A 16,428-nucleotide genomic window follows, 5' to 3' on the forward strand; every position below is an offset into this window, starting at 1 on the left:
GCACCAAGCTCAGTGCTAAATGCTCTTATATACATTATCTCATGGGCTCTTTATAGTAATACTATAAAATAAGTCCATATCCCATCTCTGTTTTTCTGTTGAAAACTGAGGCTAATGGAAATTAAGTTGCTAGTAAGTGTTAAGATTCAAACTCAGTTCAGCCAGTTTAAGAACCTTAGAAGTAATATGCATGCATCTGATTCAACTTGAAGTTCTGAGTTTATATTAAAGATATTATTTCCTTAGACTTCTAAATTCTACTAAATAACAATTTCCCTTATTATTTTTATATTAAGATTTGATGTGCATGTAAGGTTTAATATAGTTTTGTGACTTGAGAACATTGTTACTGTTGTTGACATCTTAATAGGCTCTCTTCAAACAAATTCCAATTCCATAGTATCTTTTTTTTTTTTTTTTTTTTTTTTGCGGTACGGGGGCCTCTCACTGTTGTGGCCTCTTGTGGGATCTTTCCAGACCGGGGCACGAACCCGTATCCCCTGCATCGGCAGGCGGACTCTCAACCACTGCGCCACCAGGGAAGCCCCATAGTATCTTGCTTTAAGTAATCCTGTGGTAGTCATTTTAGGCTTAAGAATAAAAAAGTAATTAGGAAATTATCTTTGAGGGAATTTACAGTAAAATATCTTTAAGTAATAATTTCTTCTAATGTTAATATTTTATTTATAGATTGTTATTTATATGGAACTATTTAATAAAGTTACTATTATCTAAAACAGATTACAGTGATTTAATTTCTTAAGGCCTTGCAACATAGTTTACATATACCTAGTATCTGAGATGTTTATGTAATAAAGTTTATTACTGTCTTCCATATTGCCTACAAAACTATCTTAAATTTCATAAAGAATTAAGTAAAATACTGCACTTATTTAGTTCTTCTATCACCCCATTTTAGGATAGTGCATAAATTTAATTTGAATTATGTAGTGACTTTTGTGATAGTGATCTGTTTTGGTCATTTTCAGAGACATTTTGTTCAGAAATAGAAAACATTTTAGGATTTATGAAAAAAATTTCATAGTCCTGGTATAATTTTATCTTCATAAAACCTTTATTCCACATGTACTTTTAAAATCTTTGCTACTTTCTAGTTTTTTCTTTAGAACTTTTCATATGTAATTAATCCTATTAGAGTCACTTCTGTGGAATGTTTCTGATTGTCATTATTACAGGGAGGAAAAAATGTCTTGAGGATACTGTTGTACAAAAATGTACAATCAATGTAACAATACATATTTGGTAACAGAGCTGTTAAATGTACAAAAGTATTTTTTAAAAACCAACTCTGTAAAAAAGTCTTTTATAACATCATATTCTGGCATAGCACTCTAGTCAACTATTTTAAATTTTTTGAATATCTGTTGTTCATAATAACAAAAAGATAACATGAATAAACAAATTTAATGATAGAAAAGTAATTCTTTAGTAAGATATATGTTGATAATTATATGACTACTGTTAAAATCTTACTATTACAAAGGTGCCATATATCAATGTTTAGTGTCTTGTTTCTGGAACTGTTTCCAAACATATCAGCTGTTTTGAGGAGGCATAACAAAATACTATCTGCTTTTAATTCATTCAATGACAAAAATTTTTAAAGCTGTGTTTTCATTGTGCGTGTTCTTACAGGCAAAAGAAATATTTATAATAATCATTTTTATTTGTAACCATATAGTTAAATTATGTATATTTATGTGGTGACAGAAGCTGTAGAAATTCATATTATCAAGATGTGATTTTATATATATTTGTTACGAGCGGGGAGGGACAGCTCATGTAGAAACATATCTGAACATCTTAAAATTTGCTATTATTTAAAGCATACTATTAAATATAGTATAGTACTATAATAATAGTGTAGTACTATTAGCATACTACACTTATCTTTCATACTGGTGATCAGTATCCTTGATTGGGATCCAGTCATATCAAAATTCTAGAGAGAAAGCATTCTCCAATCTTGAAATGCTTACATTTTTCTTTAAGACCTGTGTGTTTTTGATTGACTTTTAGTGTGGGTAAGAGGAAGTTATTGCCATCATTGAAACTTTGTTGTCTTTTTCTGTATTATTAATGATTATATGTTTTTTCTGAGTTTTTTCTTTCTTCAGTGAATTGTAACGTTTTTATTTTTCAATGCAGTGATTAATAGTACTGAAAATCCTATAAAATACCTGATAATTACATATATTAGGCACTTACCAAACACTGTGTTAAATACTTTTTGCACATTTCTCATGGATAATTCACAACATCCCTCTGAGACAGGTCCTATTTCCCTCTTCATGGGGCAAACTCCATCTCATGAAAGAAAAGAAATATGCAGAGAGAGAAAGATATAATTTCATTTAATTCAGTTTCAGACATCAGATTTTGAGGTCCCAAATAAAAGTTCCAATGTTCATTTTTAAAATAGTTTGATTTTCAGACATTGATTCGTTTTAGCAAATTTTCAGAGTAAATATTGAATTTTAAAAACACATACTCTCTGCTATTTATGTGAGAAATATTCTAACTTGTTCTTCCCTTTTTTCTGCTGCTTCTGCGTCTTTTTTCCTTCTTTTTTTTTTAATGCATTGTCCTCAGGATGTTTTTATCTAATTGCCTTTTACAAACTAAGATATAAGATTCCTTTTTTTTTATTGGAAACTATTTTCTCCCTATTGACAATATAAAAGGCTACCATTTGTTGTATATGCACTAAATATCAGGTACGATGCTCAATATTTTACTTCATTATCTCAAGGGGTTTTCCCAACAACCTTACAATGGAGGTACTGTAATTATCATCCCATTTTACACATAAGGAAATTGAGGTTCAGAGACGTTAAGTTACTTGCCCAAGATCAGAAAGTCATTGGTAGAACTGGGATTCAAACATATGTCCATCTGACTCAAGCTTGTGATTTAATTACTACATTATATTACTGCTATAGAATTTTCCGTTTTCTGTGTTTTTCTGTACACAAATGACATTACTCTTTTAAGTAGAATTCAGCAATATGAATATTGTTTTTCAGCTGTGAGTAGCAGAGTGCCCACTGGTTCAAACAGTTCCTCTCAGACGGCAGAATGTCTTACACCTGAGCCCTGTTCGCAGTCTCCAAGCAATGTGGCTTCCCAGTCTGTGCCTCCTGTGTATCCTTCAGTTGACATCGATGCACATGTGAGTAGACTGCTTTATTTATTTATTTATTTATTTAGGTAATTTATTTTTTTGGCTGTGTCGGGTCTTAGTTGCAGCATACGGGGTCTTCGTTGTGGCATGCGGGATCTTTCATTGTGGCGCATGGGCTTCTCTAGTTGTGGTGCGTGGGCTCCAGAGTGCCCAGGCTCAGTAGTTGTGGCATGTGGGCTCTCTTAGTTGTGGCCCACGGACTCTTAAGGTTTTTTTCCTTTTCCTAGACTGAGAGCAACCATGACACAGCATTAACGCTAGCTTGTGCAGGTGGTCATGAAGAACTTGTATCTGTACTCATAGCGCGAGATGCTAAAATTGAACACAGAGACAAAAAAGGTAAGAAATGTTAGTGAGAAATAAAGTTGGAGAGTAATTATATCAGAAAACAATTCATTTTTTACTATCAATAAGTGGTTCCTAGACTATTCAGTGAAAGAATGGGTTTGCATATTTCAATTAAGAATATCTGGATTTGTTAATCTACAGAGCCAAATTATTCTTCAAAAATTAGACTGTAGATCATCAAGGAAGCAAGCTGTGTTTAGCTTTCTCCTTAATCTAAAAGTAGAGCATGCAGAGGTATCAAAGTTTATTATGAGTATAAACTTTAATAGTTTCGTTTGACTTAGCATTTTCTTTTTATCAGGTGTTTATGGGGTTTTGTCACTAACAAATTAGTGAACAGTTTTATGTTAAATGATTAAACAGTTTTATGTTTTATGTTAAATGATTATAAGTATCTGCCCTAAAGACCTTTTATGTTAAATGATTAAATGTTTTATGTTAAATGATTTTTAACATAAAACAGTTTTATGTTAAATGATTATAAGTATCTGCCCTAAAGACCTTTTCCTACTAAAATAATAGAGAATTAAAAACAGTGCCTTAATATGTTAAAAAACACAAATTTGACCAAGATTTTTATTTTCTGATTTAGGTTTCACACCACTGATCCTGGCAGCAACAGCAGGACACGTTGGAGTTGTTGAAATCCTTTTGGATAAAGGTGGAGACATAGAAGCACAATCTGAACGAACTAAGGATACTCCGCTTTCATTGGCATGTTCTGGTGGACGTCAGGAAGTATGTTAATGTTCATTTTGTAAACACTTGTATTTTAAATATGCATATGCTTAGTAATTTAGCTACATGAATAAAACTTGCATGTGTTTTGACATGTTCTATATATTAAATTTAATGAGAATAGTAAATGCCCTTTTAAAGAATCTGTTTCTTGCCTTTCAGGCAAAATAAAAATTCTCATCATCCTTACGTTTATTGGGATTCAATAGAGCATAGTCCTAACACATGAAATGCAAATTTATCACTCAATAATTGAGGAATAGAAACAGTAACAACTTGTTATTTCAGTATGATTGGAATTTCATAGCTCTGAATTCCTTGATATGAAATTGAATTCATTTCTGTAGTGCTGATATTTGAATATTTAGGGTTTAATTAAAATGTTAGGTATTTAGACAAGGAAGTTATAAGTCCCATTTCTTTGTGCTTCCTTCATTATAAGATAGACCCTTGGTGTAAACTAGATTTCTCTGTTCATATTTTACTTTGTAGGTAGTAGACTTGCTGCTGGCTCGGGGTGCAAATAAAGAACATAGGAATGTGTCTGATTATACACCACTGAGTCTAGCTGCATCTGGAGGATATGTGAATATCATTAAGATTCTGCTTAATGCCGGGGCAGAAATTAATTCAAGGTATCTATCACCTGTTTATTTTATTACTCATGATTAGTAAATTATTACCTTGGAATTAAGTGTTTTCCCCTAAATATTTGGACAGATACCATTTTTAATTAAGATAGTACTAAAGTTGCAAGGCCAACAGTTATTCCTATAATGTGCTTATAAGTAATCAAAGCTTATTTCAGCTAACGTTGCTGTTTTTAAAGAGGTTTCTTTTCAGAAAACACTGTTATATATAGTTGGAAATTTATGGCCTCTGCATAGGGATTATGTTTTAAATTGTGAGATTTTCCTACTTCTAATTATTAGTCTAAACAAATAAAATCTATTCATTGGAGTTAGAAATCTTTCTTCTTACTGAAGCTTTTTCATTTTTTATGTTCTCTATGCTTTTTAAGAAAACAATAGGCAACATATTATTTTAATTTTCTAAGCACATTTTCCCCCCCTTAGGACTGGGAGTAAACTAGGTATTTCTCCCCTGATGTTGGCTGCAATGAATGGACATGTTCCTGCAGTGAAACTGCTGCTTGATATGGGTTCAGACATTAATGCCCAAATAGAGACCAATCGGAACACAGCTCTCACCTTGGCCTGTTTCCAAGGACGAGCAGAAGTAGTGAGTTTGCTTCTGGACCGAAAAGCCAATGTTGAACATAGGGCAAAGGTAAGCATTTTATAACTTGTCCTCTACTTCAGATATATTTTTAATAGAAAGAGCAACTTAAATTGAATGTACTATTTTAAATTGTCATAAATTAAAACTGATGCCCCAATGCAGGACTGGAGAATAGTGCTATACAGTGTGTCACTGGCCATTGGTCAGTGGCACACTATCACCATTCATGACTTTTATTAAAGGCAGTGAAGAAAAATAGAATCAGTACTTTTTTCCAACTTCAGCCTTGAGTGGCTTGAAGAACTCCTTTAATGAGGCATGTGCTTACCATTGGTAAAAACCCCAATCAAAAAAATTGCTGCAGGGACTTCCCTGGTGGCGCAGTGGTTAAGAATCCACCTGCCAACGCAGGGGACATGGGTTGGATCCCTGGTCCAGGAAGATCCCACATGCCGCAGAGCAACTAAGCCTGTGCACCACAACTACTGAGCCCACGCACCACAACTACCGAGGCTGTCGCCACAACTACTGAAGCCCACGTGCCTAGAGCCTGTTCTCCGCAACAAGAGAAGCCACCACAATAAGAAGCCTGTACACCGCAACAAAGAGTAGCCCCCACTCGCCACAACTAGAGAAAGCCTGCACAGCAACAAAGACCCAATGCAGGGACTTCTCTGGTGACACAGTGGTTAAGAATCCACCTGCCAATGCAGGGAACACGGGTTCAAGCCCTGGTCTGGGAAGATCCCACATGTGCACCACACTACTGAGCCTGTGCTCTAGAGCTCACAAGCCACAACTACCGAGACTGTGTGCCACAACTACTGAAGCCCACGCGCCTAGAGTCCGTGCTCCGCAACAAGAGAAGCCACCGCGATGAGAAGCCTGCACACCACAGTAGCCCCCGCTGGCCGCAACTAGAGAAAGCCCGTGTGCAACAACGAAGACCCAACACAGCCAAAAATAAATAAATAAATTTGTTTAAAAAAAAAAAAAGACCCAGTGCAGCCATAAATAAATAAATAAAAGCATGACTATTAAAAATAAATTGCTGCATAGATTATACAATTAAGACAACTAAAATCTAATCTGACCACGACAGATTACTTTTTGTATTACAAGTATTCAGTGTGACCCATTTATCTATTAGAAGTCCTAAAGAAAGCCATATTATTTTGGTAATGATACCAGTAGGAAAAGTCTTCTGGTGAAATGTTGGAGACTAATGAGCAAAGACACATGCATAAAATTTATAAAATGATATTTTAATCTATTTTACCCAAGTTTGAGTAGCATTTAAGGAGTTTATCCTGGGTTATTTAGCAAACTGCCTTTTTAGATAGAGTATATTCTAAACAAGATAGAGTATATTCTAAACAAAGTTTTCCCATTGAACATTGTGCCATATTTAATTTTCTTTTTATTTGTTTTAATATTTCTGTTTGTTGTGCAGAGCAGGTATTGTCTCATGTAAATTTATAACAGTAGAGAAGTTATGAAATTGTTTATTCTTTTAGCATGAAATTGTGTATTTTTTTAGCATATTTTTTTTTATTTTTTAGTAAGAGAAATCATTCTAGCATGTCTAACTGAACCTAACAATTTTCACTTGCTGTTTAGTAAAGCTTAAGAGTGAATGTTGCTTAGCTCTCTTGTGAGAGAAAATCAGAAATAGAATACACTTATAAGTCAATTGTTTCAGTCCCTTAAAGAAATTAATATAATTTACTCACATAATTTTTTGGTTTAAACAGACTGGTCTTACCCCTTTGATGGAAGCTGCTTCTGGAGGATATGCAGAGGTTGGAAGAGTTCTCCTAGATAAAGGAGCAGATGTCAATGCCCCCCCTGTGCCTTCCTCAAGAGATACTGCTTTAACAATAGCAGCGGACAAAGGTCACTACAAATTTTGTGAGCTCCTGATTAATAGGTGGGTAAATTTTATATTTATTTATAGAATTTCTATGATCCCTTTCACTTGTCAGAGCCTTTACAGTTAATAAAATTGTTTTACTTTATTGACATTTTAAAGAACAGATTATTTGTTTGCTATTTTATAAAAGATGAAAGACAAATTAGAGAAAAATAGAAAAAGTCAGCCTCTTCTCATAGGAAACAAACTATATTAACATTATTTGATTTTTATAGGGGAGCCCATATTGATGTTCGTAACAAGAAGGGAAACACACCACTTTGGTTGGCATCCAATGGTGGTCATTTTGATGTGGTGCAATTGCTAGTGCAAGCAGGTGCTGATGTGGATGCAGCAGATAACCGGAAAATCACACCTCTTATGTCAGCATTTCGCAAGGTAACTTGATGTGGGGGAAAAAGGATAGAATTTGTTTAAAACTACTAAATTTTAAGTTGAAATCGTGAGAAAGATAAATTGGTCTTGAGGAATCGACTCTGTTTCTATATACAAACCTTTGCTGTCTTTCCACTTTCTTTGTGGCCAAATCTAAGAGCTATATGGTAGTTCCCTATAAGCAACTTGGTTGTTAAATCACTTGGTGTCTTGACTAGTTTTGTTATGTTTTTGTACATAAAACATGAGATTTAAGGACAGATATTATATGTAGATGAATGTTTTCTCTACCTAAAGAACAAAAACAAGTGGACTCTCATAAAAATTTATTATACCTCCTGTATATATTAAGGCTTACTTATCTGCTCTATTTTACAAAGCTTTCCCATTGCAATTGTGATAACATGTAAACTACTTAATGTGGCTCACAAAGCCCTGCATGAATGGCTCGTGCCAGCCTCAGACCAATCATTTCTACTCCCCTTCCCCTTTGGTCACTACACTTCAGCCACTGGCCTAGAATGCACTAAATTTTTAAATTCCTGAGGGCCTTTGCTCACTGGTTTTCTTTTCCTGAAATGTTCTTTCCCTTGCTCTTCACCTGGCTCACTTCTCTTCATCCTTTAATATCTACTCATCCTTAAATATCACTTCTCAGAAAGTCCTTTTCTAACTCCCAATCTGAAAAGTTTCTCTTGTTCTCTTTTATAGTTCACTGTTATTTTCCTTATCTCATTTTGTAATTATACATTCAAACATGCATTACTTTTTTAATGCCTATCTCCCCAGTTAGACTACAAGATCTATGAAAGCTAAGATTCATGACTGTCTTTTTCACCAGTGTTTGTGCCCAGTTGTTCAGCTCAGTGCCTGACACATACTAGATGGTCAGTAAATAGCTATTGAATGAGAGCAGTGTAAGTTATGAGTCTTAAAAAAAATCTTAAATATTTACTTTTTTTTCAATTTTTTTCTTTCCTTTTAATTGAGGTATAATTTATATATAGTAAAAACAAAAATCTAAGGTACATGAATTTTGATAAATGCATATACCTATGTAACCCACACTCCATAAAGGTATAAAATACTTCCATAATCCTAGAAAGTTTCATCATGCCCATCCTCAGTTAATTCCCTGCCCCAGAAGAAGCCACTTTTCTGATTTTTGTCACCATCAGACTAATTTTTTTTTTTTTTTGCCACACCGTGCGGCGTACGGGATCTTAATTCCCCAACCAGGGATCGAACCGTGCCCCCTGCAGTGGAAGTGTGGAGTCTTAACCACTGGACTGCCAGGGAAGTCCCCCCATCAGACTAATTCTTGAAGATTAAACGAGCTTTAGTAGGAGGGGAAACAATGCAAGTTTGGTTATGTTAAAATAGACGTACTTATAATTGATTACAGATCATCCAGCCCCTGATAATGGCATTTAGAAAGTGTTTTACCTAGATTCAAGTCATAGAACTCAAGATAAATATGACAACCTACCTCGTTTAGTTTCGTAAGATAGAGCCAAAATAATGCTTTGAAATCTAGAACATCCTCTTTGTTTTCGGACTAATTTCCCTTTTATATTGAGATTCATTTCACATCACCAATTTTTATTTTACTAATCGATTTATTCTAGGAGATATATATTTTTTAAAGTTTGTCTATTTTCAATGGGATGTGGGCAGATTAAATTCAGGAGAAATGTCGTTTGGTCCACCATATATTTCCCAGCATGTTGTACTTACCGCTTTCTGTTTATAAACTCAACACTGTTTCTATTTTCATAATTTCAATTTTAAGTTTAGTAAACTCTCAAGTATTACTGTACCTTTTACCCTTAAGTTTTTAAGCATATGGGCCAATTTTCAAAGTATTCTTTTGTGTATTTTTTGTTATACTTCTTACAGGGTCATGTAAAAGTTGTTCAGTATTTGGTGAAAGAGGTCAATCAGTTCCCTTCTGATATAGAATGCATGAGGTACATAGCAACAATCACAGATAAGGTAGGTTTAATATGCTGTTGAAGCACATTTTTGTTCTTTGTTGAATTATATGCCAGAGTATATGTTAGCAGCCCGTTCTTTTCATCCTCTATGAGACTGATCATCTGATTTTTCTATGCTTTAGTTTCCCCATTTGCAAATGAAGAATGAGTATATTTTTTATAAATTATTTTGAGATTTCCTTCCTATTATGGACCATAATTACAGTGACTGCAGCTAAAGTTTATTACTAGACTATTAGCCTGATTAGAAAATTTTCTAAGAACACAAACTTTTTAGAAAATGGTACCTTATTTTGATTTTTCAATCAAAGACTAGACTCAAAGGATAGCTTAATTTGGTTTAGTGAATATTCAGTAATTTGAGGCTTTAAGCCCTGAACTTTGGTATACTTATCAGCTCAAGTTTTATTGGCCTGTTTATGTGTTCCTATATTTATATAATTCCATTTTCCACTATAGGAACTGTTGAAAAAATGTCACCAGTGTGTTGAGACAATTGTGAAGGCTAAAGACCAGCAGGCTGCAGAAGCAAATAAGAATGCAAGTATTCTTTTAAAGGAACTTGATCTGGAAAAGGTGAGTGGGAAAAATAATTTTCTTTATTAGAAATGGTTGAAAATCTAGTAGAATAAATTTGCCACTGATATGACCATAATCTTAACAAAATCTCTTTTTAAAAAATGATTAATAGATTATCAAACTACCATCAATTTTTTGATTCTGACCTATACATAAAAAATACTTTTAACCATATAAGTGAGGAATTAGTTTCTGAGCAGATCACAATTTTCCAAATAACATTACTGCCTAAGTGGTTTTAATATTAGTCTGGGAAGAAATTTTTTTAAACATTGGAAATCTTTCGTTTATTATAAGATATGGGCTATAAGTGGTTTATTAGATCCTTAATTAAAGAGTAAGTATCTAAGTTTCCTAGGATGTGTGGTAGTATAATTGAAAAAGTTAAAAAAAAAAAAAAGGTCGCTTTTCTGAGGCTTAGTGTGCTTACCTGGAAAAGGAGGGTGTTGTTATGAACCCAGAAATTATATTAAAAGAATAAATAGCATAATCAAGTAGAGTTATTATAGAAATGCAGGAGATAGCTTAATATTAAGATATTTTGTTGATGATAAAAGGAAGGAAAAAGATCATTTTGAGAGATGCTAAAATTTTGACATCAATTTTTAATTTTAAAGAAAATCAAAACTTGTAAGTTAAAAACAGAAGAAAAAATTGCTTACAAATCAACGAGAAAGGGATTTCCCTGGTGGTCTAGAGGTTAAGACTTTGCCTCTAATCCCACATGCCTCGGGGCCAAAAAACCAAAATATAAAACAGAAACAATATTGTACAAATTCAATAAAGACTTTAAAAATGGTCACATCAAAAAAAAAAAAAAACAATGAGAAAAAGATAACTTGCCCAGAATGAAAAATGATCACACAAATGGGCAATTCACAGAAGAAATATAAATGTTCAATAAATACATGGAGAATGCTCAACTTCATGAATAAACAAAGAAATGCACAGTGAAAGAGTGATTTAAATTTCTTTTACCAGATTAGGAAAACTTAAAATTTAAAGGTTTGGTAATAGATATTGATGGCTAGGGTATGCAGAAATTAGCCTTCTAGTATGATTTTTGATGTATGGTATAAATTAGTATAAGTATTAATGGAGATGATTTGACAAATGCATTAAATTAAAAAGGGTGCATACCTACTCCAGTCACTCCTCTTCTGGAAATTTAGCCTAAGGTAAATACTTTGATAAATGCTCAAAGATGTGAACATACAAAAGGACATTCACTGTTAAATTGCTTATAACAGGGGGAAGGGTATAAACCTTAAAGTTTTATCATTAGGAAATTAAATAAATTTAATACCTCCATGATAAACTTGATTACAGTTAAAATCAGAAGGGGGAAACTAATATTCATTTTAAAATGAAGTTTGAAGTTTGATGACTACTAAGGTCCCTCCTGTGTTCTATAATTTTTATTTTTGTGTAACTACCCAGGGATATGGTCAGCAATTCCTTAAACAGCCGTTTTGCTCTTATGCCAACCGAGTGATGAAACTGCATATTCAGTTAACAATTATTTTTTCTCTTAATGCTCAGCCCCTTTCTCATTTACATAGGGGGTTGACAGACTTTTTTATTTTTTTTGCGGTACGCGGGCCTCTCACTGCTGTGGCCTCTCCCGTTGTGGAGCACAGGCTCTGGACGCGCAGGCTCAGTGGCCATGGCTCACGGGCCTAGCCGCTCCGCGGCATGTGGGATCTTCCTGGACCAGGGCACGAACCCGCGTCCCCTGCATTGGCAGGCGGACTCTCAACCACTGCACCGCCAGGGAAACCCAACTTTTTATTTTTTTATTCTTTATTTTTTTAATTTTAATTTTTAAATTTTTTTGGTTTCGCCTCGTGGTTGTGGGATCTTAGTTCCCCGACCAGGGACTGAACCCAGGCCCTTGGCAGTGAGAGCGCAGAGTCCTAACCACTGGACCACCAGGGAATTCCCAACAGACTTTTTCTATGAAATGCTGAAGAGTAAATATTTTAGGCTTTGTAGGCCCATACGATCTCTGTCATAACTCCTTGACTCCGCTGTTATAGCACGAAAGCACCCATAGACAATGCCTAAATGAATGTGTTCCAATAGAACTTTATTTATGGACATCAAAATTTTAATTTCATAATATTTTCATGTCACAAAATATTCTTTTTTATTTTTTCAACCATTTAAAATGTAAAAGTCTTAACATTCAGGCCATAGTTTGCCGATGCCTGATTAGATAAGTAAAAATGTCAAAGAGTAACTTATGACTCAGAATGGTAAATTATAGTTTTGAGGAAAATGCTTTACTTAATTACCAGGACAACTGGACTTCATTGACAGATTCTTATGGTGAACCTTTTTTAGATAATTTCCACACAAATATGAGTAATTTGATGTGTTTTCTGTTTGTTTTGAGTTTCCATTATGATGTGAGGTGACCATTACCATGTTCCCCTGTCTGAAAAAAATATATTTTCTAGTACTAAGCAAAGCAAAACTATAAAGTAAGGCGAAAGTAATTTCTATAATGGCCTCCTGTGGATATTTTCATAGTGAAATTTGTTAATACCTTATAAAAGCATAATAGCTGCATTTTATTTTATTTTTTTAACATCTTTATTGGAGTATAATTGCTTTATAGTGGTGTGTTAGTTTCTGCTGTATAACAAAGTGATATATACATATATCCCCATATCTCCTCCCTCTTGCTTCTCCCTCCCACCCTCCCTATCCCACCCGTCTAGGTGGACACAAAGCATCGAGCTGATCTCCCTGTGCTATGTGGCTGCTTCCCACTAGCTATCTGTTTTACATTTGGTAGTGTATATATGTCCATGCCACTCTCTCACTTGTCCCAGTTTACCCTTCCCCCTCCCCCATCCTCATGTCCATTCTCTATGTCTAAGTCTTTATTCCTGTCCTGCCCCTAGGTTCTTCAGAACCTTTTCTCTTTTTTTTTTAGATTCCATATATATGTGTTAGCATACGGTATTTGTTTTTCTCTTTCTGACTTCCTTCACTCTGTATTACAGTCTCTAGGTCCATCCACCTCACTACAAGTAACTCAATTTCATTTCTTTTTATGACTGAGTAATATTCCATTGTATATATGTGCCACATCTTCTTTATCCATTCATCTGTCAATGGGCATTTAGGTTGATTCCATGTCCTGGCTATTGTAAATAGAGCCACAATGAACATTGTGGTACATGACCCTTTTTGAATTATGGTTTTCTCAGGGTATATGCCCCGTAGTGAGATTGCTGGGTCGTATGGTAGTTCTATTTTTAGTTTTTTAAGGAACGTCCATACTGTTCTCCATAGTGGCTATATCAATTTACATTTCCACCAGCAGTGCGAGAGGGTTCCCTTTTCTCCACACCCTTTCCAGCAATAGCTGCATTTCAGTCAAACAAATGCCACATAAATCTATGGTTTTGCTTATTCTGGACATTTCATATAAATGGAATCAGACAGTATTTGGTCCTCTGTGACTGGCTTCTTGCAATTCATAGTGTTTTCAAGGTTCATCCATGTTGTAGCATGTATCAGTACTTCATTTATTTATTTTTTTACTGCTGCATAATATCCCATTATATAGATATACCACATTTTGTTTACCCATTTATTAGTTGATGGACATTTAGGTTGTTTCTATTTCATAGGTATACAAGTTTTTTGTTTGTTTTAACTTGGAATGCTTCATGAATTTGTGTTTCATCCTTATGCAGGAGCCCTGCTAATCTTCTCTGTGTTATTTCAATTTTTTTAGTATATATGGTGCTGAAGCAAGCATGGTGTACAAGTTTTTGTATGAATATGTTTTCATTGGGTATATATCTAGGAATGGAATTGCTAGATCATATGGCAGTTCTGTGTTTAACCATTTGAGAAACTTCTAGATTGTTTTCCAAGGTAGCGGCACCATTTTATGATCCTACCAGCAGTATATGAAGGCTTCGATTTCTTCATATCCTCACCATGATTTGTTTTATCTGTCTTTTTGTTGATTATAGGCATCCTAGTGACAGTGAAGTGGGTATCATTTTGATTTGATTTGCTTTTCCCTGATGGCTTGTGATATTGAGCATCTATCTCTTCATGTGTTTATTGGCCATTTGTATATGTTTGGAGAAACGTCTGTTCAGATCCTTTGCCCATTTTTTAATTGAGTTATTTGTCTTTTCATTATTGAGTTAACGAGTTCTTTATAAATTCTTGATACAAGCCCTTACCAGATAAGCAAAAATTTTTCACCATTTTATGGGTTGTCTTTTCACTTTATTGATGATCCCTTTGAAGCACAAAAACTTTTAATTTTGATTATGTCCAGCTTATCTATTTCTTCTTTTGTTGCTTTTATAAATGTGTGTTAAGACTGACATCTATGGGAAACCCCATGTATCATAAACAAAAATATCATTTCATTATTTATTTTAAATTACTGCCTTATTGATAAAATGAGATACCTACTTTATTTGCAGTCAAGAGAGGAGAGCAGAAAGCAGGCTCTTGCAGCTAAAAGAGAGAAAAGAAAAGAAAAGAGAAAAAAGAAAAAAGAGGAGCAGAAAAGGAAGCAGGAAGAAGATGAGGAAAACAAACCTAAGGAGAATTCAGAACTACCAGAGGATGAAGATGAAGAGGAGAATGATGAAGATGGTGAGAAATGAACCATCTGAATTAGTGATAAAATTCTTCTGTGTTTATCAACTTCATTTTGAGTGCTCTTTGCTCTCAAAACTCTCAAAACTAATTCTAGTTAAATATTCAGTTACTTTAAGCTGAAATAGACAGTTGACTTCCATAGTAAATACTTCTAAATATTTTACATTGTAAAGTGACACAGAGAAACTGAAGGGGGAAGGCAAGCACATAATTTGAAGACATTCAGTTGTAACTTAAGTTTCCCTGTAAAAACATTATGTATGTCCTAAAAGTGATACAGTAAGAGGTTTGCCAGCTTTTCTTCAGGTTCTTCTCTACCCTCTCCTTCCCCAGTTGGAAACTGGGAAGAGGTTCATTTCCTCAATAAATTTTTAACTAAGGTTCAGTCTTGAAGCTCTATAGGGTTGAGGTCCATTACTCTCAGAGTTGTTTATTGTACAGTCTGGCAGTGGTTGTAGTAGGCAAATAATTTTGCTCTATTTGACTTCTAATTCTAAAATGCTATTTGAAAAATTTCTTAAATTCAAACTATATTGTGATTTTTGTTTAGTTTATGAGACTAGCATTTCAGATCTTAAGAATGTTAATGTTTTATACCAAGTTAGACATCAAAATATGATATAGTATATTCTCACAACAGTAAAGATTTCTTTATTTACTAGTGAATACTGGTAAAAGGAAAATATGACCTAAGGGTCTGAATTATTATGAATTATTAGGTATATTCTGTCACAATTTGTTTTGAGATCTGTGGCTCTCAGTGTGATTTTTATCCTTTTTCATAATTTCAGTGGAGCAAGAAGTTCCCATAGAACCTCCTAGTGCGACCACCACCACCACAATCGGAATCTCTGCAACATCTGCAACATTCACAAATGTGTTTGGGAAAAAAAGGGCCAATGTTGTGACAACTCCCAGCACCAATCGGAAAAATAAGAAGAACAAAACAAAAGAGACCCCTCCCACTGCACATTTAATATTACCAGAACAACATATATCCTTAGCACAGCAAAAGGCAGATAAGAATAAAATAAATGGAGAACCCAGAGGTGGCGGTGCAGGTGGGAATAGTGATTCAGATAACTTGGACAGCACAGATTGCAACAGTGAGAGTAGTAGTGGTGGTAAAAGCCAAGAGTTAAATTTCACTATGGATGTGAATTCCTCTAGTGATAGGAGATACCCCTCACTGCTACTCCATTCCCAAGAAGAAAAGACAAGTACTGCTGCTTCCAAAACTCAGACACGGTAAAATTTTCTGACTTGTTAACTCTGCACCTACCTTTCCTTTTTCATGCCTGGCACAAGAACTTGAAGTAACATAAGTTGTATTGAACAATTGAAGTCTACCACATTACCTGTCT

The 16,428-nt window shown here is 34.3% G+C and overlaps 1 protein-coding gene and 1 non-coding gene across 15 annotated transcripts in view; one reads left to right on the forward strand and one right to left on the reverse strand.

Annotated features, from left to right (window-relative positions):
• ANKHD1 (ankyrin repeat and KH domain containing 1) overlaps positions 1–16,428 on the forward strand; it is a 121,141-nt gene that overhangs the window by 85,421 nt on the left and 19,292 nt on the right. For all 14 annotated transcript variants that reach the window (XM_060143741.1, XM_060143743.1, XM_060143747.1 and 11 more), the window contains 11 exons: positions 3,048–3,193; positions 3,433–3,544; positions 4,146–4,291; positions 4,784–4,926; positions 5,368–5,581; positions 7,288–7,463; positions 7,682–7,844; positions 9,741–9,836; positions 10,298–10,414; positions 14,884–15,058; positions 15,856–16,312. In XM_060143741.1, the coding sequence (XP_059999724.1) occupies positions 3,048–3,193; positions 3,433–3,544; positions 4,146–4,291; positions 4,784–4,926; positions 5,368–5,581; positions 7,288–7,463; positions 7,682–7,844; positions 9,741–9,836; positions 10,298–10,414; positions 14,884–15,058; positions 15,856–16,312 (1,945 nt within the window). The remainder of the gene's footprint in view (positions 1–3,047; positions 3,194–3,432; positions 3,545–4,145; positions 4,292–4,783; positions 4,927–5,367; positions 5,582–7,287; positions 7,464–7,681; positions 7,845–9,740; positions 9,837–10,297; positions 10,415–14,883; positions 15,059–15,855; positions 16,313–16,428) is intronic.
• On the reverse strand, positions 14,086–14,195 carry LOC132518900 (U6 spliceosomal RNA). Its single transcript, XR_009540024.1, has one exon. It is a non-coding gene; the product is annotated as a U6 spliceosomal RNA (small nuclear RNA).

The sequence above is a fragment of the Lagenorhynchus albirostris genome, chromosome 3 (assembly GCF_949774975.1).
Source record: "Lagenorhynchus albirostris chromosome 3, mLagAlb1.1, whole genome shotgun sequence".
Lineage (NCBI taxonomy): Eukaryota > Metazoa > Chordata > Mammalia > Artiodactyla > Delphinidae > Lagenorhynchus > Lagenorhynchus albirostris.